The sequence below is a fragment of the Cydia pomonella genome, chromosome 24, assembly GCF_033807575.1.
Source record: "Cydia pomonella isolate Wapato2018A chromosome 24, ilCydPomo1, whole genome shotgun sequence".
Classification (NCBI taxonomy): domain Eukaryota; kingdom Metazoa; phylum Arthropoda; class Insecta; order Lepidoptera; family Tortricidae; genus Cydia; species Cydia pomonella.
This window is the reverse complement of record NC_084726.1, coordinates 7283239-7310534: the sequence shown is the minus strand read 5'-3', so window position 1 is coordinate 7310534 and position 27296 is coordinate 7283239. Positions and strand designations below refer to the sequence as shown.

Genomic DNA, 27296 nt, shown 5'->3' with positions numbered 1-27296 from the left:
ACTATTCAGTTTAGAAAAAAATGATATTAGAAACCTTAATATCATTTTTGAAGACCTATCCATAGATACCCCACATGTATGGGTATGTTGAAAAAAAAAATTTTTTTTTAATTTCATGACGTATTAAAAAAAAACTACTTACTAGATCTCATTCAAACCAATTTTCGGTGGAAGTTTACATGGCAATGTATATCATATATTTTTTTTAGATTTTTCATTCTGTTATTTTAGAAGTTACGGGGGGGGGGACACACATTTTACCACTTTGGAAGTGTCTCTCGCGCAAACTATTCATTTTAGAAAAAAATGATATTAGAAACCTCAATATCATTTTTGAAGACCTATCCATAGATACCCCACACGTATGGGTTTGATGAAAAAAGATTTTTTGAGTTTTAGTTGTAAGTATGGGGAACCCCCAAAATTTATTGTTTTTTTTCTATTTTTGTGTGAAAATCTTAATGCGGTTCATAGAATACATCCACTTACTAAGTTTGAACAGTACAGCTCTTATAGTTTCGGATAAAAGTGGCTGTGACAGAATCGGACAGACAGACGGACATGACGAATCTATAAGGGTTCCGTTTTTTGCCATTTGGCTACGGAACCCTAAAAATGGCCGAAGGATGTGATATTTCAACGGTTCCGAGTTCCGTGGGAGTCTGCCGAATACTACACTACACCGGAATATTATTACTAATTAGAACCGACCCAGAGAACCAGTATTTTGCGCCATGAGTTGTTCTTTTGACAACAAACCATAGAAGCGGAGCGTGAATCTCGCGACCTAAACGCGTAAGCGCCATGAATTTTACGGCGCTTACGATGTTTTGCTACAGGTTGCGATTGCGACAATATCATTGTTTGGTATGGCTTCTCTTTAGTAATAACTTAAGGTGGTTCGATTTTCATACAAAAAACAATCGCTATTTATTAATTAATTACACAATATTATTACATAAATAGTTGCGCATCTATCTACTTTCGAATATTCATTTGCGCTAAATTAATAGAAAAACTTTGTTTCATACAGAAATCATGCAATAATCAACGTTATATTTTTATAAATTTTACTCATGTGTGTGTGACAAATGTCGTGTACAAATACATTGCGGCGTTGCCACTTCATGCTTCGGACGGCCATCGGCGCGACGTTGCAATGTTTGACGCGTTTTTAGCTGACTCTGTCGACACTGACACTCAGTGTGACCAGGCGTACGATAATTGTCGTACATGTACGATAATTTGAGCCCTGGTATGACATAATGTTCCAAAGAGCATTATCGTACACTAAAGTACTATAATTTCAGGCCTTGGATGATGCCACCTTAAAAGTCTAGTAATTTGAAGCAAAATATGACACTTTCTCTCAGAAATAGGCTAAAATTAGTATATTTTGGGTGTTCGGCTCCTTGGTGTAAGTTTAAAGTTTAAAATGTCTCAATTTCCTGTATACCGTTTGAGTCTATCCCAAAAATACACAAACATAAACAGATTTTTTGCGCAATTTAGACGAAAATTGTCTTTTTTTTATTATTAATTGGAAATTTAAGCTTATTTTGCTAGACATTTTTAGGGGCTGCCTTTTTGATTGGCGTACGATATTTTTTTCAACGGTACAATAATATTGACTCTCAAGTACGATAATTCTCTTCCGCTCGCCTGGCAACACTGCTGAAACTTGACAGGACCTGGGGGCCTACCGCGAAAACCTAAATTCGCAAATTGCGGGGATCTTTCTCTTTTATTCTCACTAAGACGTAATTAGAGTGACAGAGAAAAATGCCCGAAATTGACGAATTTCGATTTTCCCGGTAGCCGCCCTGGTGCTTGACGTACTTGATAGAAAACAACGCTGCCGCATGTTCTGAATTGTGATTTTATGTGTTTTTGGATTGAAAATGATAGCGACGTCTAAATCAAGTTACAAAAATCATCGATATTCTGGTCCGCGAAAAACCAGGAAAAGTGTAACTGTAATTGGAGTCTACAAAAATGACCAATTCATAGAAAATATGACCTAGAAACGAGTTCATTTTTATAAAACTCAATTTTGCCCGAGATTGTACTTAGGCGAATACCTAAGGGAGCTAAGTGTATTGATCTTGAATAATTAGTTGGCTAATATATGACTCCAACATGATATGGACATTTACATCATAACTATTATACCTAGTTGGTTACTAAGTTCTGTTACTCGATTTCTTTCTTTCTTCCTAGCGTTGTCCCAGCATATTGCCACGGCTCAATGGAGCCTGGGGTCCGCTTTGACAACTAATCCCAAGATTTGGCGTAGGCACTAGTTTTTACGAAAGCCACTGCCATCTGACCTTCCAACCCAGAGGGTAAAACTAAGCCTTGTTGGTATTAGTCCAGTTTCCCCACGATGTTTTCCTTCACCGAAAAGCGACTGGTAAATATCAAATGTTATCTGTTCTGAAGTTCTGTTACTCGATTTGCAACCTCTTTATTCCTGTTAAAACAAATGCTACCGAAAAAATAAAAAATGACATAATGTGGTGGATTTGTGAGCTATAATTATATACCACACATAACGCTTATCTCGTCGTATCTATAATGAATTGGGGCCTAAAAGAGAACCGTATTCCAATTTTTTGAAACGCTTGTATTACTTTCTATATTAACTAAAAGTTGCCTTAAAATTCAGCTTTTATACTAAAAACGGCTTTAAATTGTTAAATTAACAAAATATATTTTGACAGATGCTTTCGCGCCCAAAACGCTCTTTGAAAATTGTGTGACGTCACAGTTTATGATTTGACACATAACTACATACACACGTAGAAGATACGAACTGTCAACTGATATTTGTCATTTGTTGTTAATCGCCTAACTGTCAACAGTGTCCATCCGAGAGTTGTGACGTCATCAGAATCTTCAATGATGTTTCGAGTTTGGTCACGTGACGTGTGCCAAAAGATATTTTAAATTCAATATTTACAAAAATATGGTCATTACAGGTCCCCTAAAAGTAGTTTAACGTGTTCTTATAATCCAAAAGAATTTATTGGGATACAATTATGCCCTAAGATTTGTAGATGGAAACAACCCTATTGCGTTGCACACATGTGGGCACCCGCCAAACATGATTTTGGGTGTGTCATACTCAGGGCTAACACAGATTCATTTCTGTGAAAAAGGTGTGAAAACCGGAAACTGGAAACCGTTCTCGAACCAATAGTGAAGCCCTTAAGCCACACCCTATTTCAAAACCAGCCATGGATCTTTGAACAAGACTCAGCTCCTGCACATAAGGCAAAAACAACTCAAGCCAGGTTTCGAAGGAACAAAATTGACTTTATTGCCCACGAAGACTGGCCGTTCTCCAGCCCGGACCTTAACCCCCTGGATTATGCCATATAGCAGGTTATTGAGGAGAAAGCCTGTGCTAAACCCCACACAAATCTTAACTCCCTCAAGCGGGCCATAGTTAAGACAGTGACGGAATTAGACATGACAATCGTGCGTGCCGCTATTGATGACTGGCCTCGTCGTTTCAGGGCCTGTGTCAAAGCCAGAGGAGGCGATTTTGAATGATATTGTCATATGTGATTCCTGATTTTGTGTACTTCATTTTACTTATTATTTTATAATATATACTTTATTAAACTTTCGTTGGTATATTTTATGTAGATAAAGATTATTGCAGTAACAGAATTTAATAACCAACTAGGTAGAAAACAATGCAATACATAAACACATAAATTGGATATGATGTGATCCGTTGAATGAAATTGACAATAAATAAAATAAATAAATAATTTTCTATCCCTAGGCATTGTGTGAAACTTCTAGTTGTGTCAAAATATCGGGAAATCAATAATATAAACAAACATGGTAAATATCTCATTTCTTTTTATAATGGTTATAAATAGAAGGCCATGCAATTTTGTAACTCACTGTAATTTAATTAAATGTATCGTAAAAAAAGCTTTTAATTCTACTGTAAAATAGTACCTACTTTTTTAAAGGCTGGGCAGTAAGGGAAAACAGCGTTTTTTTTTTGAAAAAATTACCGGAAAATCTGACTTACAAATTTGGACTTTCTTAGGTTCATTCTACTTAGAATCTTCTCCACCCTAGCATTAAAAAAAGATATCCTAAAATATCCATACCATTACGTCACATTTTAGTGTGAAAGAAATCTCAGTGTAAAACTAAAATTTCAATACAAATTTTCGGGTTTTTATAGCACGAGGATTGATTATGCTAGTGATTCTGAGTTGGAAGAACCCAAAAATATCATGATGTGTGAGAATCAGATTTTTAATATTTTTATGGAAAAACGCTCATATTTCTCATAAAATAATTTATTAATAACGTACTTGATAATACTGATAACAAAAAAAAATTAATGAGTCTCGAACCCACATCCCCTTGAATGTATTTCCACGTACATACCGCAACGCTATTGAAGCCTACTCACGCTGTGCCAAATTGTCTACTACAAGGATCCCAGTACGACTGTTTGAATGTGTGAGTGACAGTTAGAAATAGAGTCAAGAAACATTCTGTCGACATTAAGGGGTAGTTTTTGTACAATGAAGTGTTCAATGTTTGTTTTAATAGTTCAATATTTATTTAAAGAGTGCGCTTAACATAATTTACAGTATAGAAATACCAAAGACTACTCCACAAAAAAATTAAAACTCAAAATTTGCAATTGTGGCGCCATCTAGTGAGGTTTAAGCTTTGGGTAACCTAGTCGAACCACCTTAATGAACAGAACAGGTGACGTAGCAAATAACAGTTGTGTCGTCATAGTGTCTATTATTGTATATATTATGTTGGGCCTTAGTTGACTGATGAATATATGAGTTTTGATTGAGATTTAAAAATTATAGGTCAAAACAGTCTGTAATAGAAAACTGTAGACATGTTATAATAATGATGAATTGCGCAGGGCACGAGGTGTTGTGTGGCCGTTAAACCTTTATATGTGTGGTGGTCAAAACGCGTGGGTTTAAAACTCAGTTGCAAAAAAGTAACGCTCCACGGATAAAGGTACCTTATTGCGGTTGGCGGTTACGTCGCGTAGCGCCTGATTAGTCTTGGAGCGTCTTTAATAATAGCGTAAGCGGCAATCGCCATAAGGTACCTTTACCGTGGAACGTCACAAATGCAAAAAGATGACTAAAAATTCGGCCGGGTCCTTATTATACACAATCGCTTTTCAGTTCTGTAGGGCTAAGATGGTCGGCTCTTTATCATTTGTCACCTTGCCTGTCACGTTCTAACAAGTATGTAAGCGCGAAATGGGCATAGTGACAGGTGATAAAAATGGGACCATGCTGCCACCGCAGGAGGTTTATAGCTCGTGCCATCCACGATGACGCGCAGATTTGTCAAATCTAACCTTTAATTACATGACAATAAGAATCAAGCCACGCGTCTTCGTGAATGACACGATCCTTATTATTTATTTATCAGTAAAATTAGTCACTGGGAATAAAACGATAAATTATGTAAATGCTTTATTTACTTGCTTGGTTAATAATAATGTGACCTTATGATCTAAAATAATTGGTTTCAGCCATTTCATTGTACAAACGAATCACACAATTACAATACATTCCATTTATATGTTATACACTGTCGATTTTTCACACATTTGCTCTAAGATGGGTTGTATTCAATAATGCTTGTGTGTTATACAAAGCATGCAACCCTTTCAATGCCAAAAACGCTAAATATCAATATACACCAAGAACTTCTTTATACTCTCGCATATCAATATCAAAGATTATTTGAAATAGAGGCGGATTGTCAAAGAAAACTTAGTAGTCACAGTACATTTACTGCCATCTTTCAACACATGATTAACACTTTTAGAACGCCAGTTGACTTTGATTCTTATTCTTTCACTGATATATGTTAAATATCAAAAAGTGGCGCCATCTAATAGATCAAAGGCCAAAGGTATGGCGGCATCGTTTCGAGCGATGACGTAACAACCTATAGCCGATGCCCGGTAAGATGGCGCCACTTTTTGATATTTAACAAATTTATCACAGTGAAATAATAGGGAGCGTGCATGAATTGTAGGAGGCAGCACAGGAGCCGTCAGAATTTAGGCGCGAGGCGTAAATGTGATGTTTATTGTTCCGATGTAGCCCACAAGATGGCAGAACCTACTATGCACAAGAAAACACGTGACGTGTAAATGTACATGTTTATGGTTCCGATTCAGAGCACAAGATGGCAGACCCTCCAACGCGCACGGTCCCTATAAGGATCAAACTCAAATGGCGTTCTAAAAGTTTTAATCATGTGTCGAAAGATGGCGGTAAATGTACTATACTCGTAGCTATAAAGTTTTCTTTGACAATTCACCTCTATTTCAAATTCTCTTTGATCAATATAGAGTCAGACCAAGATAAGTTGGTAGTGATTTTGCCCAGACGGTGCAAGTGTTAAGTAAACGTCATAATTTCATAGAAGTTTGACGTTAAAAATAACACGTACACCGTCTGCGCTATCAAAATTGCTGCCAACTTATCTTGGTCTGACTCGTGTTTTTAGTTTAAGATTATATTTTTTTTACTGACCGAGCGAAGCGAAGCGTTACCGTTTCAGTTTGGGGGAAAAGTTTGCATCTGTCTGACTGTTCTCTAGAGGTCGTATTTCTCAATTATGTCGGTCCGAAATTAGTTTTATTTTTAAACGTCGAATTCATTATGCTATAAATGCTAATTTTAAGCTCTTAATGACCTGAATTAAAGATATATCTCCTGAATCGAAGATGTTGGCGTGTGAGTGACATTTTTGTACATGGCAAATATAGTTGAAAGGGTTACTTGTGTGTTTTCGACAATGTTACAAAGTTAATACAAACATGCGTTTTGGCAATGTAAAGTTGCCAGTAATACATAATATATATAGCTAATAATGGTAACATTATTATTCTTTAACATAAGGTATATAAGCGTGCTTATACAAAATAAGTTAGTTCTTTGACCGCACTATCGCGAATATGAACTTTATTGTAATGCATTTAGGTGTAATTTACACGAGCTTCATATATTACGGGACTCTCATAAACACCTTTCTGATTTTCAGACTTCTTATATAGGCAACAGAGTCGAAATTCTTTTTTTACCTTTACGATCCCAATCGTATTGGTTAGGTACTTATTTAAGTGTACTTCTATATTAGATCTTAAGCATTAATGCATTAGGTATAATTTCAAACAACCTTAAAGTACATTTGAAAATCCTCACACATCTTAAACTAAAATAATCTGAGCACTTACAAAATTGGCATTTCATTACAAATTGACTGTATATTTAAGGTACATTTAATACAATTTACACAGATTTGTAGGTCAGTCTCTTGCAAGGCACTAGATTAAAACACGAGACTCATTAATGTGACGTCACACAAGAAAAAATGTAACACAATATGGAACTTGAAAGTGTATTATTATAGTTTAACGTAAACCCGTTAACGTTTAGGTTAGCAACTATGGGGCCTACTCCGAAATCGCGAAAAAAATTGATTCTCCCATAGGCAATTTGCTGTACGTTCGTTACATATTTTTTTCCGAGTTTCACGTGTGATATTTACTAGATGTTTTTTCCGAGTTCCGCGTGTGATATTTACCAGATGCTTTTCCGAGTTTCACGTGTGATATTTACTAGATTTTTTCCGAGTTTCACGTGTGATATTTACTAGATGTTTTTTTCGAGTTCCGCGTGTGCTATTTACTAGATGTTTTTTCCGAGTTTCACGTGTGATATTTACCAGATGCTTTTCCGAGTTTCACGTGTGATATTTACTAGATGTTTTTTCCGAGTTTCACGTGTGATATTTACTTTGTGTATTTCTAGTGTGTTATCTTATGTTGTAGTTATTTATGTGTGACGGAACTATGTAAAGAGTCTCGTCCAAAACTACCTTGATATAAAGCTGCCGTGTAAAAATATTTTTATCATATAAAGCTTGGCACAGGGTTTTTATTGTCGAAGGTATGAATACCTAATGATAATTTTAATTCGTATCAAATTATGTATATTTTTATATGCTAAAAATACTGTGATTTTTCTATTCGCGAATTAAAAATATTCGATATAAAAACACACAATTGCGAAATTGAAATATATATCCAAAGTTTTGGGTATTTTCATACATAGGTAGTTAGGAATCAAAGCAAACACATACTGTATTAGGCTTGATTTTGGTGTGATCGTACATTTTACCCATTTGTTATATTACAGTTATTGTTTTAGTACTCATCTCTTTCGCTTAGTTTTATTAAAACTAGCAAAAAACAAGGTCGTCTAAAAAGTCACAATTAGAGTTTCTAAACATTTTTAATTCTGGGTTTTAATAAGCCCAAAGATTCGTTAGAAGTGTTAAAAGTACAGGAAATTATTATTGTACTACGAATATGTCTGTTCTGACAAAATGTCTACAACGTAAATTGTCCGTAATGATTAAATCTTCAAACATTTTCCTAACTTTATGTTTAGACATAAATGTCTGTAATGAAAAAATGCTTTACTAGCCAGACGAAAATGTCTGTCCCACAATTCGGCCTAAAATATCCGTAATGTTCAGATTAAAAGAGCTCCAAACCAGTTCGACAAAAACTGGTAATCAGACGAGAATGTCCGTAACACCATTCAGGCTAAAATGTCCGTAATGTTCAGACTTCCAACAAGACGAAAATGCCCACATAATTTAGGCTAAATAAGTGATGTTCAGACCACACCTTTTCGTCAAAAACTTTGCTAATCAGACGAAAATGTCCACATAACTCAGGCTAAAAATGCCCCAAACCTCGACAAAAATTTCAAATTAAACGAATATGTCCACATAATTCAGGCTAACCGTCAAGGTTAGGTCATAAATTCCTAAACATTCTTTTTTATTCAGCAGACGAAAATGTCTACTATAAATCATGCTAAAAGGCAATGTTCAGACCAAAAACGCCCTAAAAATAGTTTAAAACATCATGAAGGTTAAATAAGTTCTCAGTCCAGATAGTCCGTGTACCCCTGCGCGCCGGTGAACACGACGTCGATCCAGATGCGCGCCGCCTCGCCGGACGGCGCCAGCAGGTAGTAGCGGCGCTGCCGGGTCTTCACTATGAATGTGGTCTGCGGGTTGGGGGATTTCGAGGTGTTGCCGTGGTCGAGGTATACTTCTTCGATTACCTGCAAATAGGTAATATTACTTTGTTATTGGGGCTGGAAAACGGCCATTAAACCTTTAACTAAAAGACGTCAACAGACGCGCGTGCACCTCAATATCAACCTTCGTTCATTCCGACTAGGTTCACGTGGTGTTCAAAATAAAAATAAAAATTATTTATTCATGACATAAATACAAAGATGGATGTCCTACACATTCGTACCTACATATGTAGTCTAAGAAAAGTAAATTGATAACATAACAAAAACTTATTTATAGCAGACACTGATTACCTACCACGAATTGGTCTTAACTCTACAGTGAGCGTCAGGATGAAGTTCAGAAATTTCAATAAAATGTTTATAAACATTCTATTGAACCTTCTGTGTGCCACAGTGTAGAGTCTGTTCGGGTATTCTTCTCTTTCCGCACAGATTTCTATCTACCTTTAATAAAAATCTGTGTACCTCTCCCAAAAAAAAGTAATTTAAGAATATTTCCACCTGCCATTATAGGGTTCTAATCTGTAATTTCGGTTCGGTTCCAGAATGTAATTCCCATAGTTAAAATAATGTTTTTCCACGAATGAATTAAGGCGTATAATTTTCCCCACATTATGATCCCTTAATAGAGCTACATATGTGCATAGGGGTAATAAATAGGCAGCCTGGTCAACACACCTGGAAGTAAGCGCCGCCCCGCGGTTTTCTCTCGCTTTTATCCCAGTAGTATACGAAAGTCTTCGATTCCCGATCGAAGACAAACCACCTGAAATATAAAATCGCATTTATTTTAAGAAAGGCAAGGCAAGGAAATAATAAACAACAAAAAATTGGAAATAAATAAAAAAACATGTTAGATAATTAAGGAAAAAAACTACATGAAATTTTTATAATGTACAACCTCCGGAAACCACCGTAACCAAAAAGTTGCCAAGACATTTTTTTTTTTTTCATTTATTTAGAACACAAACAGTCACATATACAAATGGATTTGAAGTACAATGTAGAGTACTTAACATACTTAAGAATCATAGACCTGGAGGTTCATTATTAAGTACATAATGTTAACATACATACCACCAGCATAAAGAAAATGAAATCATGAAATCATGAGCCATACTTAAATTCTATTTACTAGTCTTCAGAGGAGACAAAAAAATACAATAAACAGGTTTGACATTACATTACTGTCTGTTTCATTAATTATCGGATATGTTGTTTTTTTTTTTTTTTTTACTAGTATTTGGTAGGTATTAGGACAACCGGAAAGTTACATTTATACATTGTGTACATTGTATTATATTTAATTATATGAAATATGTACTTGAACTAAAACAATTTACGTCTAAGTATCATTTTGAGACTAGACAATGAAGTGTGAAAAGGATCAATATCAAGTAGGTACTTATTATAATAACTAGGGACTCGTCTGAAAAAAGTGTGCCGAGAGTAATTCTTGCGGGCAAAGCTGATATAAAATAGAGATCTAGGACGTAGGGGGTGGTGCGGACAACTGAAAGTGACTAATTCTAAAAGATTCGGACATTTAATCGCTCCTTTAAGAATTTTAAACAAGAACATTATATCTAAATAGTGTCTTCGGTTATCAAGGGAAGGAACACAAAAATGCTTCGCTGCTAACGAAGTACGTTCAAAATAATTACCCGTTCTGTAACAGAGTGATTTAAAAAAAATATTTTGGATCCTTTCCAGACGATCAATATGGACTTGGTATTGAGGCGTCCAAACAACAGAACCAAATTCAAGTATACTCCTAACAAAGGAATAGAATAATAGTTTATAAGTATTGGGGCGCCTGAAGGGCTGTCCGATCCTGAGAATCATCCCTAACTTCTTATAAGATCGCTTACATATATTATCAATATGTAAATTAAAATTTAATTCTGAGTCTAAAGTAACACCTAAGTCTCTAACGGACGATACCCGGGCTATATTTTTTCCAGCTAAGGTGTAATTGAAAACTAACGGATCATTTTTACGATTAAAGCTGATTACGAGACATTTATCAGTATTTAACAAAAGATGATTATCTGAACAGTAGAGGAAAAAGTTATCTAAATCATGCTGTAATGCATGGCAATCTGCTTTCTGAGGACACAGCTTTGTATATTTTTGTGTCATCTGCATAGACGAGGTGCTCAGAGTTCCTAAAACAGTTTGCCATGTCATTGACATATAAAATAAACAGTAAGGGACCAATATGTGATCCTTGGGGTACTCCGGAAGGTATAGGAAGAAAGCAAGAAGTATAACCCTTCAAGGCAAGCAAGACATATGACACACAACAAGTTTGATTTGTCAAAATAAAGATGGAATGGAAGGTCTGTTTATGGAAGGTAAAGGTAAGGAATGCAATCTCCATAGGCAAAACTAATGCAAGTGTCCAGTTGTCAGCTATAAATAATAGTTCCGAACTTCTCCAGAGTAACGCTAGAGTAGCTAACAACCTCAGGCCTTATTGACGGAGTGAAGTGCGCTGTCTATGATTCGATTTTTATTTTCAAGTATTCTAGGTATTGTAACGCCACCTATTTAAGGTTTTTTTATGTCACTTTTTGGTATATGGAGATTCTATTCCTTACCTCCACCTTCCGTAGGTCTGTCTCTGGGCGGCTAGAGATTAAGCTGCATTGACTTTGACATAAATTGTTAACTCTGCAGCGACTTTGACAGAACAAAGTGTTAGTGTCATTTTCTAATAGAAATTTAACGCTTATAAGACATTACAAGGCCGCAGACATGCAACATCGTCCACGCTGTTAACTGACAATTCGTAAACCTTATTATAAAGACACAAGGTCCATCAATGGTCATATAAAATTGTTGTTAGTTTAGTACGTACCTCTTCGACCACGTATGGAACTTTGCACCGAGTTTATGTAGGTAGCCGCGGCAAGCGCTAGCAGTCACTGTCACGTGGGGGCACAGCTCGATCTGGTGACCTGCAGATAACAAAAAAAATAGAATAATGATAAAAAGCTAAACGTTTGAAAAACTAAAACCCCACTATGGGTGGTTCTTAATTAAAAACCTCTTCCTCTTTCAAAATCGGTTAAAAATGTAGCGACAAAAACAAATTGCATGTGGAGACATGTGTTTATAAATGACGCCATTAGTTATTATCCTCGGTCGGTAGTTATAACTCACCGTCGACGAGTAAATAGCGGGTAAGAGAAGCGGGCGCTGTGAAGAGCGGTACGGTTCGGCGCTAGCGTTGAAAAAACCCGGAAAAATACGGGAAAATTTCCAAACGACTCGTTTTTTTCAAGTTTCTTTCGAAAAAACAATGCAAATTTCAATTACAATACTTTCGAAAAGACGAATAAAGCCGAAAAAAACAAGTTTTTTTTAACTTCTGTATTTTTCCATATGAATTTAATTGGGAATTTAAACAGGAAGGTTAAGGTTGCACGTCTAATGTGTTAGTTTCTGGCATTTTATATATTTGACACTGTCATCAGCATCACTCATCAGTGGCATTGTGTATGACGTATTATTTTTTTCTGAAATAAACAGGGAAAAAACCGAAAAAAAAACGAAATTTGAAAAAAAAACTCGAAAAAAACATTTGATTTTCTCCGGAAATTTTATGCCTATTCGGCGCCACAGACTGTCAGGCTGTAAATTTCGTAAGTTGTAGTTGTAACTTACCCGCGGATTCAACATGGCGTCTGAGGTCGAAGTCCTCGCGGTCGACGGGTAGGTAGCGGGTAAGAGGGCGCTGTGAAGCGCTGTATGGCGCCACGCAGCGCCGGTTTCGCCGAGGACCACTTTGGAGTGGCACTAGAATCAAAAAAGGTAATCGTAATTTTTTGTACTTGTACTCATATGTAGACCTCGGTTCTCTGAAGCACGCTTAGTGAGTAAAATACGTGAGAACTTAAAACTACAAAATACAGCGCGTATTTTTGATACCACCACATAATCAAAGGACAGTTAGTTTAGGCTGTAATTAACACACTTTTATAGGTTTTATAAAATATAGACGACTTTTATTTTTTATTTATTTATTTATTATTAAAACGTCTCATTAATGACGCGACGTCACAACTGTCACAAGTGATCATGATGTACGAAATACATTGCTGTTCGAAAAAAAATGCAATAATGAATTATACTCTGGTAGTGAACACTAAACTGTATTAACTTATGAAATAGCCCTTGAGGCCTACTAGAAGAATACATTTTTGAATTTCGTATTTCACGCAAACGGTTCAGCATAAATTAGAAAAACAACAGTATTTATGTTTCGTCACCCACAAGACTCTCATTGATGACGCGACGTCACAACTGTCACAAGTGATCATGATGTACGAAATACATTGCTGTTCGAAAAAAAATGCCAAAATTAATTATACTCTGGTAGTGAATACTAAACTGTATTAACTTATGAAATAGCCCTTGAGGCCTACTAGAAGAATACATTTTTGAATTTCGTATTGCACGCAAACGGTTCAGCATAAATTAGAAAAACAACAGTATTTATGTTTCGTCACCCACAAGACTCTCATTAATGACGCGACGTCACAACTGTGACAAGTGATCATGATGTACGAAAATACATTGCTGTTCGAAAAAAAATGCAAAAATTAATTATGCTCTGGTAGTGAATACTAAACTAAAAAAACTTTCAGAATTGTTTTATAGCTCTAAAACCTACGTCTAATTTAAGTTTGAGCTTATATCAAAAATACATACTGTATATAGAGAAACTTACAAATGTTGTCTCGGCTAAAGTCGGAGGCGAGGCTGAGCGGTCGGCTGTCATCGCTGCGTTTCTCGTCTTCTGTGGACTCGGTGTGAGAGTTTCTTACTTGGAGCTGCAAAAAATAATTGTTCGTAAAATACCAATATATTATAATGGGCCAGGCCAGATGGTATCTGGAAGACTTGGTTTGAAAAGATGAAGAGTTTGGGTGGCAAAACTTTATTTATCAATTCTTTTAATTTATTAATCTGGTATCAATTTTTTAATTCAAAAGTTATACATAACATGTTATAGCGTTGAGTTTCTTCGTGGAGTTTATAACTAATCTGTAAAAACTTATCTTTAATGCTTGATTAATTATACATATAAGATTTAGTTGTAAATGTTATAATTTTTAAATACAATTAGTTATTTTAATCTTATTATGTAAATATTTAATGTGATTCTGACTTGTAAAACAAAGATTTTACCAATAAATAAATAAATAAATAAATAAATCAAATAACTTTTGAACAAAATGTAAATACTAAATTATCTCTTAATCTGATAAAATAGACTGTCATAGCTATTTCCCTGGAGCCTGGACTCTTCAAACTTATTTCAAGAGAATTAGCCGATTAGTAAGCAACTAAGCAACTGTTAACATAATGTTCAGCAATTAAAAATGAGATTGGAATATGAATAAAAACCATATTTTTATGGAAAAACAGTTTTCAATACAGGTACTTAGTTTTTATTTACTAAAATCGGCTGATCATGTAGCAGGACGCAAGTCGATAATCATTTTGAATTACTAAATTCATCATTGTTCCTAAGATACTTACAAGCAGAGGTTTAGGAGAATAAAAAGTGCCCAAATGCGATGTCTTCACGAACGTAAGCCACATAGACATAATGTTCTTATTGCTGTCGGTTTTACATTTATTGAATGTCTCACTTGTGTTATAATTCACATATGTCTAGAGAATAGTAGTACTTTTAACACTTTGCACTTGGAGGATTTAACCGGAATGTATTTGTATGTATTTCCAGGCCCTGTTTCACCACGCTGATAATTGTCATCCACACTGACAACCCCAACCAACATTGCTGGAGTAGGAGTTGACTTACGGTACAATTCATCTTTACAATCTGTCATTACAGATGGATCAAAACGACGGATCGGTAGTGTATTTTAATATCGTTATCGATTTACTTAATCGAAGACGATATCGGAAATCGCAACAAAAACCTGTGCAATCATGAATATCGCAACAATGCCATCGCCATCGCCATTGTATGGCTCTTTGCGATCCAAGATTTGATTTTTGTGTCATTCTTGACGCAGGCGCCGCCTTCGATCGCGCATCGATCGTAACGACAAATTGCTCCGTGTATGAGCGCTGCACCCTTCGATAGCGCACCGATCGTAACGACCAATTGCTCCTTGTATGGCTGGCAATTTCGAAGCGACTGATCGTGCACGATTCTCGTCAGAATGTTCGAAGCGATTAATCGTACCGTGAGTGAACCCCCTAGAAGTAAATATCGTCGCTAGGGTACCGTCGTTACTTATCGACCCGGAAAGGAACAGGGAATTGTCAGCATGTTGAAATACGCCCCAGATCTGAATGAGCCGTTTAGATTACGATGGTACAAACTGTAACGATTATTATACATTATTAAATAGTCCTAAGAATTGTAAATAGTACAACAAAGACTAGTAAATGAGGGATTGCCCGACAAATACACATTTTTCACACGAAACGAGCATCCATGTTTAATAACACATAACTACTCATAAAGCTAAGATCGGTATGCGCGTAGGCGGTATCTTTTTAAAGCTAAATAAATAGCAGTCATGTAAAGAGCAGACCTGCAGTCTAACGATGTTTTTATTAATATCTAAAGGTATTATGTTTGGACAGCTGGACGTTTTTAGGAGTTTGAAAACCGCAAATTGTAGTTTTTTTGGCGGCATTCCCGGTGATATGGAAGATAGTCACTTTTAGAGTTATTTACTAGAGTTTTCTTTGAAGTATATATTTGGCATAGACAAAAACGAGAGAGCTTTTCAGTCGAGTACCGTGTTTAGACAACGAAGCTTGCTGAGTTGCCTAAGTGAAGTACGAGATTGAAAAACTTGATTATATCACTATTGTACACAATACTTCATCTATGAATCATCAAAAGGAATTCTTATAAAACCTAAATAAGTAATGAAAATTGGTAAGTATCTAAGTAGACAAAAATGTAGTACAAAAGACATAAACGCGCGAGCCCCCGCCCGTTCTATGGAAGCACGGCGGCACGTGATTGGTAGATTTTTTTTATAGTTGACTACAGCGTATCGAAATAAATTTTATAGTTGAGTTGGGAGCCCATACATGAAAAGAACGCAATTATACAACCATCACAGTCGAAGAGTAGAGAAATGGTCCTATTTCACACTAACAGGAACATTTCATATAATTTAATTTTGACGCTTGACGAGACTTTACGCCTTCAAATCTTATTAGTAGTACTCTGACATTGGATACCTTTAATACCTCCAAATTTAATGTATTTTTGACCATAGAGACTATACATATTTGTTATATTATAGTAATCATTTATTTTAAGATTATTATAATGTAGTTTTTACTCAGGTATTGTATTTATAAATGTTGCTATGTATTTTTCATGTCACTATACGATGTTACTATAAATGTTGTATTAATGAAATAGCCCTTGAGGCCTACTAGAAGAATACATTTTTGAATTTCTTATTTCACGCAAACGGTTCAGCATAAAAAATTAGAAAAACATAACAGTATTTATGTTTCGTCATCCACAAGACTTAGTCACGCGAGTTATCATAAACGACCATTCCAGGTTCAGTTCTAATCCTGACACTATGATCCTTTTCCGCGGTGGTACACTAATTTGAGCATATGATGTCGTTCTGTGTAAAAGGAGTCCTGCGAGGTTACATCGCGCGTTAAAAGCGCCAACCCTAAGCCCTAACTTAGGGCTTAGGGTTTTAAAACCTTTAAAATTGTTGACTGAGTCTTTATCCGGAGACTCGAGTCCTTTTGAATTGCGCTTAAAAAGACTCAATAAAGGACTCGACTCGGGACTTAAAAAACTCAGAAGTTTTTTAAGCTCTGAGTCTCGTAAACACAAGTCGAGTTCTTCAATTTAGACTCAAAAGACTCCAGTTGCCACCAACACTAGCCCTAAGGCCCCTTTCTATACGAGACGTTATTAAATTATAAATTAATAACTGTGTCGTAAGTTCTTTAGCAATTCATTTTTCTAACTGCAACAGATTAAGTTATTTTAAAACACAAATTTGGTTGTCTTTCACTTTTTAAACATAAAAATTCGTCATTTTATTTATACACCACTAAACCGTCTTAAAACTTAAATACCTATTAAGTGTTTTTTTAAATATATTTTCATTAAATCACAACACTTTCTTTTATTTCACTTTAATTTCCAAATCACTTCGCGCCAAACTTTTCAATTCGCCGCCCGCCCTTGACTAATACGTTCGTCGGCCGAGCACATACTGAGTATCGTAAATGTAAGTTTACAGTACCAACATTCCGAACTCACATTACAAACAAAAATAGTCCTTGTGCCAACAGAATAAAGACTTTGACGTGTCAGATGATTCCGTTTATAAAATGGTTTATTTTTGATTCTAAACTAAACGGTGGGCGCGACTGAATGGTCGTGTTTACGATTTACGGATTTAAAATTAGTTGTAATTATGAATAATTGATGAAAATACTAACGTTTGCGTGTTTGTGACGATAACGTCATGTGAGTTGTTTCATTAATGAATCATTTGGCATTCATGTATAATAGATATTCATTGATTCTATTTCAGGATTAAATGCATCTGCTTCAAAATGTAGCCGCGGGCGATAGTTGACACCTTTGGCAGTCAACAGGTTAACCAGAATTATGGACTCGTACAAATTTGTTAATAGACTTACGTTTCTAATGTTAATGCCTAATTAATTATTCTATATCTATTTATAAGTCTGTTACAATGTGTATACACTGCTCGAAATAGGCATTTCTTATATATGGGCAGTCAAGTCTGTCTATCAAACACAGGATAGAGTTGGGGCTGGCCCGCACCCGGCGCACCAGGGGTGTACATCGTTTGCGCATAGTCACATGGAAGCAGTCCACGCGTGCTCCTGTGATTATCCGACTGCAGAAACGAGGCAGTCATATCAACACCCGGAACGCGTTGTTATATTGTATCCGGAGCCCCGTAGGCCCGCTGCGTATAGAACCTCTATAGGCTGCACGTATACAGGGAGGTATAATAATAATAAATATTATAGGACATTATTACACAAATTGACTAAGTCCCACAGTAAGCTCAATAAGGCTCGTGTTGAGGGTACTTACACAACGATATATATAATATATAAATACTTAAATACATAGAAAACACCCATGACTCAGGAACAAATAGCCATGCTCATCACACGAGTAAATGCCCTTACCAGGATTTGAATCCGGGACCATCAGCTTCGTAGGCAGGGTCACTACCCACTAGGCCAAACCGGTCGGTAGGTATAAATAAGCACATATCAAGCTAATATTTTAAAAACAATGCTTTACATATGTTTATTTCCCGGAAGCTGATAGTGATAACTGATAAGATAATTAAACCTTTTTATTACAATCAATATATAACGTTCACTAATTCAACATTCCACCTACGTGTTTGCTGATAAAATACAAAAGCAAAGTTTATACAGGTAATATTAATCATTCCCGGTTGCATTCTAAATGAGACCTCCGCTTTTGGTCATCTAATTCCAATAATTAGTGCAGGCACTAGTTTTTGTAAAAGCGACTGCACCTGACCTATTACCTAAAGGAGAAGCTAAGCTTTATTACGATCATTGTGTGTTTGTGTGCGTGTGTTTCGATGTGTTTCATATATCTAAATATTTTGTCCATAACTTCCGAGAGAATAACTACTTAATAAAAATGCGATGTTATTTATGCTTACTTTAAACCAACGACCTTTACTTTTGACGACCGGTTTGGCCTAGTGGGTAGTGACCCTGCCTACGAAGCTGATGGTCCCGGGTTCAAATCCTGGTAAGGGCATGTATTCGTGTGATGAGCATGGATATTTGTTCCTGAGTCATGGGTGTTTTCTATGTATTTAAGTATTTATATATTATATATATCGTTGTCTAAGTACCCTCAACACAAGCCTTATTGAGCTTACTGTGGGACTTAGTCAATTTGTGTAATAATGTGCTATAATATTTATTTATTTAAAAGCACCATAGATATAGGTTTTTTTTTGTAGACGAGTTACCGCCATAGGCTGGGAACAGAACATACGCAATAAGCCTACCGTTTTGACGTGGTACTTAGGACTTTTTAGAAGTAGACAGAAATGAAAAGTTAAACTATGACAAGGACAAACAATACTAACGGTTTCTCTGCTACTTCTACTGAAGTTTCCATAAGACCATCACCCCGTTCGATCATTTTCCTTATCTTCCTTGTCTTATCCATGATATACTATACCATGAAAATCACCAATATACGTATATTTTGACATTTCTACGATGAAAACTTTTATAGCTATTTTACGGTAACCCTAAGAAAAATGCATATTCTTAGTCAATTTTTCTGTACTTGTTTCAAATCTAAACTCCCTACCTGTACCCCTAGTGTAAATTTTATCGACATCGTAACGTGACGAACGCGTTTGCGTTAAGTCTCATTTTGTATAGGATTTTGAGTTTCCAAAACGTCCCGCTTGGCGCGCTCTTTCTAAATCCAATACAAAATGAGACTAAACGCAAACGCGTACGTCACGTTTCAAAATCGAATTTATTTACACTAGGGGTATAGTCCTACACTCACTTCCTGTGCCGTCGATTTAAGTACGAGAATAGACAAATCGTGTAGTAAAACGAATGCGTCCCGTGTGCGCCGGATACAAATGCATCCAACATGTCGCACTGCCGAAAATAAAAACAGGATTCGAATAGGAAATGTATAAATCTTCATGTTCATGTCTTGGTTTGAGAACCTTGTATTAACTGGTACAATTTGTTTTTATATTCTGCTGGTAACTACATACACTCATACAGTGCGTTTCCTTTCTGAATCTGCTTTGGTTTCATTGCTTTTTTTTTGCATTGGATTTTTTTTTATTGCACCTCAATTTAATTTTACCCATTTACCAAAATTTCTGGATCTCGAAACGGAATAGTATTAAAATGCCTGAATCTCAGAATGCCTAATTTTTTTCTCAAACACCACATTTTCAAAATGGACGTGGTGTCATAACATAACACCTAAATATCAAATTACCTGCATTAATGAGTACTATTGTATCCAATATTATCATCTTTAATTCCAGCAGATCGTTAAAATAATATTGTTAATACTGTAAAGGATTTAAAAATGGATTTTAGATATAGCAAAACATAATATATTTAAAAAAAGAAGTCCGTCGGAAATTCGGCATTTGGCGAAAGATACTTTTTGACATTTAGGTATTTTGAGACTTGGACGATATGAATAAAAGTCGTTATGACATTTGGCCATTTTAAAAAGGACACAATTTGACATTAAGGCATTCTGGGACTAAGTTGTTTTGAAATTTAAGACATAGAAATACAATGGCGTTATGATATTTAGATGCACTAAAACCAAAGCGTCTTTGAAGAATTGAATTCTTTTCAATTTTAGTTAAATACGCCTCATTGTGTTAAGGTCGAATTTATCAATGCATTTCTTGGCCGTACTTACTAACTTCACATAATTTGATGCCAGACCGTCTCCAGCAACTCCTGATGTTTGCCTCGTAGAGAGTGAGGTTTGATATATAATTATTTGCGTATTTTTTGCAATTAACATTAACTATATGAAAAAAAAAACGCAAAGTATAAAGGTTTAGCACGATTAATAGCATGTTATTTATTGCGCGGATCAGCAAAGCAATTTTTTTTTTTCATAAGTAACGCCTGATTTTATTATTTGCGAAAGGGGGCCACTGATTAAACTACCGTCCGGCGGACTGTTAATCAGTGGGCCCCTTAATGGCTGCGGCAAAAGGCTTTTACTGAAACTACTGAGTGTATTCTGTAGACGGTATTATGTGTGAAATAATCGGTATATCGTTAAAATAATCCAATTAGCAATTTTTTACCTTACCTACTAATGTCAATGTTGAGAAGAACGTCTATAAGGTAAGACCGTCTACAAGTGTGCACATACCCCACTTACAGAAGGTCAGCAGAGCAGAAGCAGCGAAGTTCTTCCCTTCGGACTGTGTCTGAGCCAAGTACGTATACAAATACGAGAGTTATAACGGTCACATTGTCCTTACATAATTCCCCACTCTTTCGACGTGTTTCGATTATTTTCCCAGAGGCCAGGGTCAAAATACCAAAGTAATTTTAAACCCATGTATCCTATTTTTAAACCATTTGACCGTGTGGGCGACTACGATTTGCTAAGATGCGTATTTATGTAATTTTTAATAGCGAACGAGTGGCGAGTCTATTTCGCCGTGTGACGCAGAAAATAACTACGCTTTGTTGTCTATATATATCTGGCGTTAACGGGAAAATTGTTTTGATAGATATTTAGTGGTGGAAAATTATGTGTGTTATGCGTTAAGGGATAATTTATAGCTGTATATATAATAGCAGTGACAGAAACAACTACAAAATTAAAAATGTTAAATAACATAATCATCTTCCATTGTAAAGTGCGTACTGATCAAATTGTTTTTTTTTTATTAGGCTATTCACTTTTGAACCCACTGAAATAATTTGCGCGTTTAACAGGTATGATTAGCTTAATAAATAAAATCTAAACTTACCTCTTCAATTGACGAGGACATGAATCCGGAACTGTAACAAAAAAATAAAAAGTTAGCACTCCAGTACAAACTTATGCAATTGTCTATTACTATATTTATTTAAACTTTATTGCGCAAAATAAAAAATAATGCATAGATGGCGGAATTTATATATATTGTGTGTGATAACAATACGGTAACATTGTATACCTATTTTTTTTATGAACATGAAGCTTGAAATGCGTAGCTTAGAAATTGAGTCAACTAGAAAACTTATTCAACTAGAAAAGTAAGAATATTTCGATAAGTATTATTAAAACCCTAGAGAAATAAGAAATCATAGAGTGATCACTCCATAGGTACATCAGTTTTGTTACCAAAACGCTTATTAGTCGACATCTAGCGTCAAGTAGCGGAATTATCAGTACTGCTACTTGACAATAGCGATCAAAACCATAATTTTAAGATCTGACCACCTGACATCATAAATATTTTCAAGAAAACAAATCGCTAAATGTTATTTTGAACATAATTGTATAATATCAAAGATCCATTGATTGATTTGTAAAATCTAAGACAATTTCGTGCTTTGAATTTGACAGGTAAACAATATGGCGCTGTACAGCTCCATACATTTTGCGGCAACTTTGATTGTTAAAAGTTGACGTTTGAAAATTCAATACCTAACCGTTAAAACTATCGCGCAGTACAGCGCCATCTATTATCGATGTCAAATTAAGGGGCACGTTTTTTTCTTAGACTTTACAATCAATTATCTTTGATAACATCGTAGAGAATTGTGTTTTGCCTTAGTTGATTTATGTGATGATACTCACCAGCAAATGAACTTGGTAGATTTGTGCTTCGTTTTCGACATTGTTGGTTTTTAAAGTAATTCGTATGTAAATGTTCTCCCTAGTTGTTTAACTTAACTGAGATTAGAGGAAAAACTTGGTGAATCATTCAGGGAATGCTTTTGACAATATAAATAAAGAATAAATGTCATGTTATGCTCCAATGTGCCTTGCCTGGTATTAAACTCATAGATGTAAGGATAACATAATAGATATATACAGAAGTATTACTAACTAGCTTAAATCTAAAATATGCCCTTCAGGCATTGTACCAAGGATGGCCTAACAGGCCTGACTATAACCAATGTAAGTGTTCATTTTACTCTTTCTGTGAATTTTAAACGTAATTATTTATGCGACTTTATATTAAATTATAAAGTCGTGGGTGAAACTATCGAATAAGATTTAGACGTGTCGAAATTTTAAATAGCAAATATTTATCTCATTCTCACTTCTAGGTACACGTTTTATTAAAATTCTCTACAACTATTACTTATTTTATTGAGGTAATTTTATGACATTTGTTAACATTACAAGTAAACAAGTATCAATGAATGCTGCCTGGCTTTCTTTGGATTAAGTCCTTTTGGACTGACACACTATTTTATGCGTAATAGTTTAACTAAAATATGCTTCGCCAGCGGTTACGAAAGTAATGAATATGAAACTAGTACTCAAGATGTTTGCTGAGAATCGATTTCACGACCCATTACACTTTCGGTCATCGATGTAATCAACACGCTCAACTGGCAAATTAGACGTTATATCGTAGCAATAAGGTTTATAAATAGCCAGCTGACTGTCGTCAATGTTCACGATGATGTTTGTTAGTGGCTACGACTTTGGCTGTTTGTTTGATAATATTGCGCGTGATTTTTTAACGACTTAAGTGAGTATAAGATGAGGGGCGAAGTGCGCCATGCCGTCTAAGTGCGCTTACCTTTAGTATATCGAAAACTGCTTATAGAAAACTAGTAATATTACTAGTAATACTACTACTAATAAAGCTACTAGTTAAGTACTAGTAAAGTAGTCTATAAGCAGTTTTTGATATATTCAAGGTAGGCGCAGGCGCACTTCACCTCTCCCCCCCCCCCCCCCCTCCCTCACCTTATAAAAGCAATTTCATAATTATTCACAGCAATGATTTTTAATGACAAAGTTATTAAAAATACATTAACCAGCGTTAGCAGCAAGGTTCAATTTTTATCACTTGTCACTATGCCCGTCACTTTCGCACTCACATATTTGTTAGAGCGTGACAGGCATGGTGACAAGTGATAAAGAGCCGACCATCTTAGCCCTACAGCGGCGGTATCATGGTCGCTTTCTTATCACGCGTCATATCACGCGTCACTTTCGACCTTACATAGTTGTTGGAACGTGACATACATGATGACAGATGATAAAAAACCGACGATCTTAGCCCTACAGGCCACTTGACGTAATAAAATCGCATAGAGACCACTCTTAAGACAAGTAGGTATGTTATAACACACTTTTATAGTTAGGTACCCGAAGGGTAACCATCGGAACCCTATCACTAAGCTTACGCTGTCCGTCTGACCATTCATCCGTCTGTCTGTGTTTGTCCGTCTGCGATCTAACTCAAAAACTCAAAGAGTATTTTTCATACCAAAGACGAACTTATTAAAAATACATGAACCAGGCCACTTGATGTAATAAAATCGCATAGAGATCACTTGAAATAAGTAATTTTATCTATTATCACACATATTTACATATATACTTTTATAGTTAAATATGTACCCGAAGGGTAAAAATCGGAACCCTATCACTAAGCTTACGCTGTCCGTCCGTCCATTCATCCGTCCGTGATCTGTCCGTCTGCGATTTAACTCAAAACCTCAAATAGTGTTCCATTCCGTAGGTATCACACACACAATCACTTTCGTAAGGATTGAAGAAGACATAAATATAGTGTAAGCTATTATGACTACACCATGTACACGGAGTGTGAAAACATCTGTGTTCTCAATTGGTATCGAGGATGTTTATGAATGCAGTGACACTGGCTGTACAGGATGATCGACAATTCATTGTTTTTAATTTTACTCATACTTAAATCTCAGTAGGCTCTCTTACTTTACGGTAGGCCGATTATAAAAACATACAGCCATATTGTAGACAATATGTTACGTAAATTCACTATGAGACAAAATTATTTTCGACGAGTAATAGACTGCAAACTGAAAGTTGTAAGTTATTAACTGCTGATCTGATGGCGGGATCTGCTTTATTCTTGTCATCTTCTTCAATTAAAGCATTTTATAAAAACGTAATTGTCTTTGATAAACTTTGTACAGTTTTGTTATCTTAATTTAAATACCAAGCAGTAACAAAATGTCATTTAAAAAAACTACAGCGTAATCTTCTTACTGCTTATTTGTTTAATTGAAGCATAAAGAAATAAGTAAACTTAAAAGTGCTCACGCCATACATCAGTTTCCTTACTTAATAAATAGTAATTTGTATAGGAGGTATGGTAAAAACGTAAGTATTATTAATAAGTTTAAAACTTGCGTCAAAGTTAATACTTATTAAACTTAAATCTTATTACAAAGCTCGTTGAAAACTTAGTATAAATGGGTTTTTATCTATGTATGGAGTGACTACTCTCTCTTCTTCTTTATATTTAAGAGCTGTGCCCTGAGGGCCTACCGCGAACCACGGTCGACGTGTTACCTCTCTGTCGCACTTTTTAATTCGTACGTAAGTGTGACAGGGAGGCAACACGTCGAACGTGGTTCGCGGTAAGCCCTCTTGTCAGTGGAGCAATCTCCAACTCGTCCGGTCCTCTGCCATCTCCTTAACCTTCTGGTATTACCTGAACCTTTTCTTTTATTCGGTTGTAATAATCCCTCTCTCTCTCTCTATCTCTCTATCTCTCTCTCTCTCTCTCTGACTCTAAGCTTACTGATTTCCTTATGATCGAAGCAAGAAACACAACAGCCTGTACAGTTGGTCACCAAGTAAGGTCGACCCAAATCCGTTCCGTGACCGTATTAATATGTCACCGTTCCGCGCCGTGCCGCGTTCATATATTACTCAATCTATCGCCACGTATGGACGCAACGCATTTCCTGATTATCAGTCATATGCAGTCCTGGATATCAGTAACAATGACGTGAATAATTTTGTCGTTTCTTCGTTCAATTCCAATCTTCAAAAGAGCTTGGAGGATTTAACAACTGGAGATGCTTTGTCTGTAATTTTCTGTACAAAACAGTCTACCGATTTTTGCGGGGGGAGGAGCACGTCGACTGGACATCAGTCCATACAATACATATGACCATTGGCCGAGGTTTTCGATAGAGGGGTAAGCTATTAAAGGCGGCTCCAGTTGTTAAATCCACCAAAGGCGTATTCTGATTATAATAACAGGTTATGATTTTATGATTTTGTTATGGATATGATCTGTCAGTGTCACAACTGTCGTTTCATTCAACCAGAAAATAGTTTTCTTCCTCCAGTAACGTCACTTTTAACACTGGTAGATCAAATTCATAACAATTCCAGATCAAATTCATAATATGTTTTTACAAGGAGAATACGCCTCCAGGTCAATAGTAAAATTTAAAGTAATTCTTAATTACTATAAATAAAATAAATAAATAAATAAATATTATAGGACAATATTACACACATTGACTAAGTCCCACAGTAAGCGGTACTGTGTGTCTGAAACGCAATTTGATTAATATGTAAAGTCGTTATTAGATACATCTTCATCGTTATAAATATCTGAACATCTCTATCATCAGGGCATCAGAGATCAATAAGATAAATAAGTTGTTAAGTATTTCATTATTTGCGTAGGTAGGTACAAATTCTCTTTTATAAAATAAGACTAACGCGATTTAGACATAGGCACAACTAGCAACCTCGGCTTCGCACGGATGTACACAAAACCTCACCTAAACCTTTCTCAAGAATCACTCTATTATATCAACCCTTTATCGCCCACTGCTGAGTATAGGCCTCTCTTCCAGTACGCCACTTATCCCGGTCCTGAGCTAATCTCATCCAGAAGTGACCCGCAATATTCCGAATGTCGTCCACCCAACGAGCCAACGGACTCTATATAGCCAATCACTCTTCTTCCTCGCGTTATCCCGGCATTTTGCCACGGCTCATGGGAGCCTGGGGTCCGCTTGACAACTAATCCCAAGATTTGGCGTAGGCACTAGTTTTTACGAAAGCGACTGCCATTTGACCTTCCAACCCAGAGGGGTAAACTAGGCCTTGTTGGGATTAGTCCGGTTTCCTCACGATGTTTTCCTTCACCGAAAAGCGACTGGTAAATATCAAATGATATTTCGTACGTAAGTTCCGAAAAACTCATTGGTACGAGCCAGGGTTTGAACCCGCGACCTCCGGATTGCAAGTCGCACGCTCTTACCGCTAGGCCACCAGCGCTTATATAGCTCTATATAGCCAATCACTAATGGGTGAAAACAGCATGAAAATGTGTTCAGTAGGTTTTAGGGTTCCGTACCCAAAGTGTAAAACGGAACCCTATTACTAAGACTCCGCTGTCCGTCCGTGCGTCTGTCACCAGGCTGTATCTCATGAACCGTGATAGCTAGAAGTTGAAATTTTCACAGATGATGTATTTCTGTTGCCGCCAACAAATATTAAAAAGTACGGAACCCTCGGTGGGCGAGTCCGACTCGTACTTGTCCGGTTTTTAAGTTCATCGC

The 27296-nt window shown here is 36.0% G+C and overlaps 1 protein-coding gene across 3 annotated transcripts in view; it reads right to left on the bottom strand.

Annotated features, from left to right (window-relative positions):
- Positions 1–5482: 5482 nt before the first annotated feature.
- Positions 5483–27296, bottom strand: part of LOC133530838 (repetitive organellar protein) — a 112576-nt gene continuing 90762 nt past the window's right edge. For all 3 annotated transcript variants that reach the window (XM_061868892.1, XM_061868893.1, XM_061868894.1), the window contains 6 exons: positions 21740–21770; positions 13897–13999; positions 12831–12962; positions 12022–12121; positions 9837–9924; positions 5483–9179 (listed from right to left, as the gene is read on the bottom strand). In XM_061868892.1, coding sequence (XP_061724876.1) covers positions 8997–9179; positions 9837–9924; positions 12022–12121; positions 12831–12962; positions 13897–13999; positions 21740–21770 — 637 coding nt within the window. In that variant the 3' untranslated portion in view covers positions 5483–8996. The remainder of the gene's footprint in view (positions 9180–9836; positions 9925–12021; positions 12122–12830; positions 12963–13896; positions 14000–21739; positions 21771–27296) is intronic.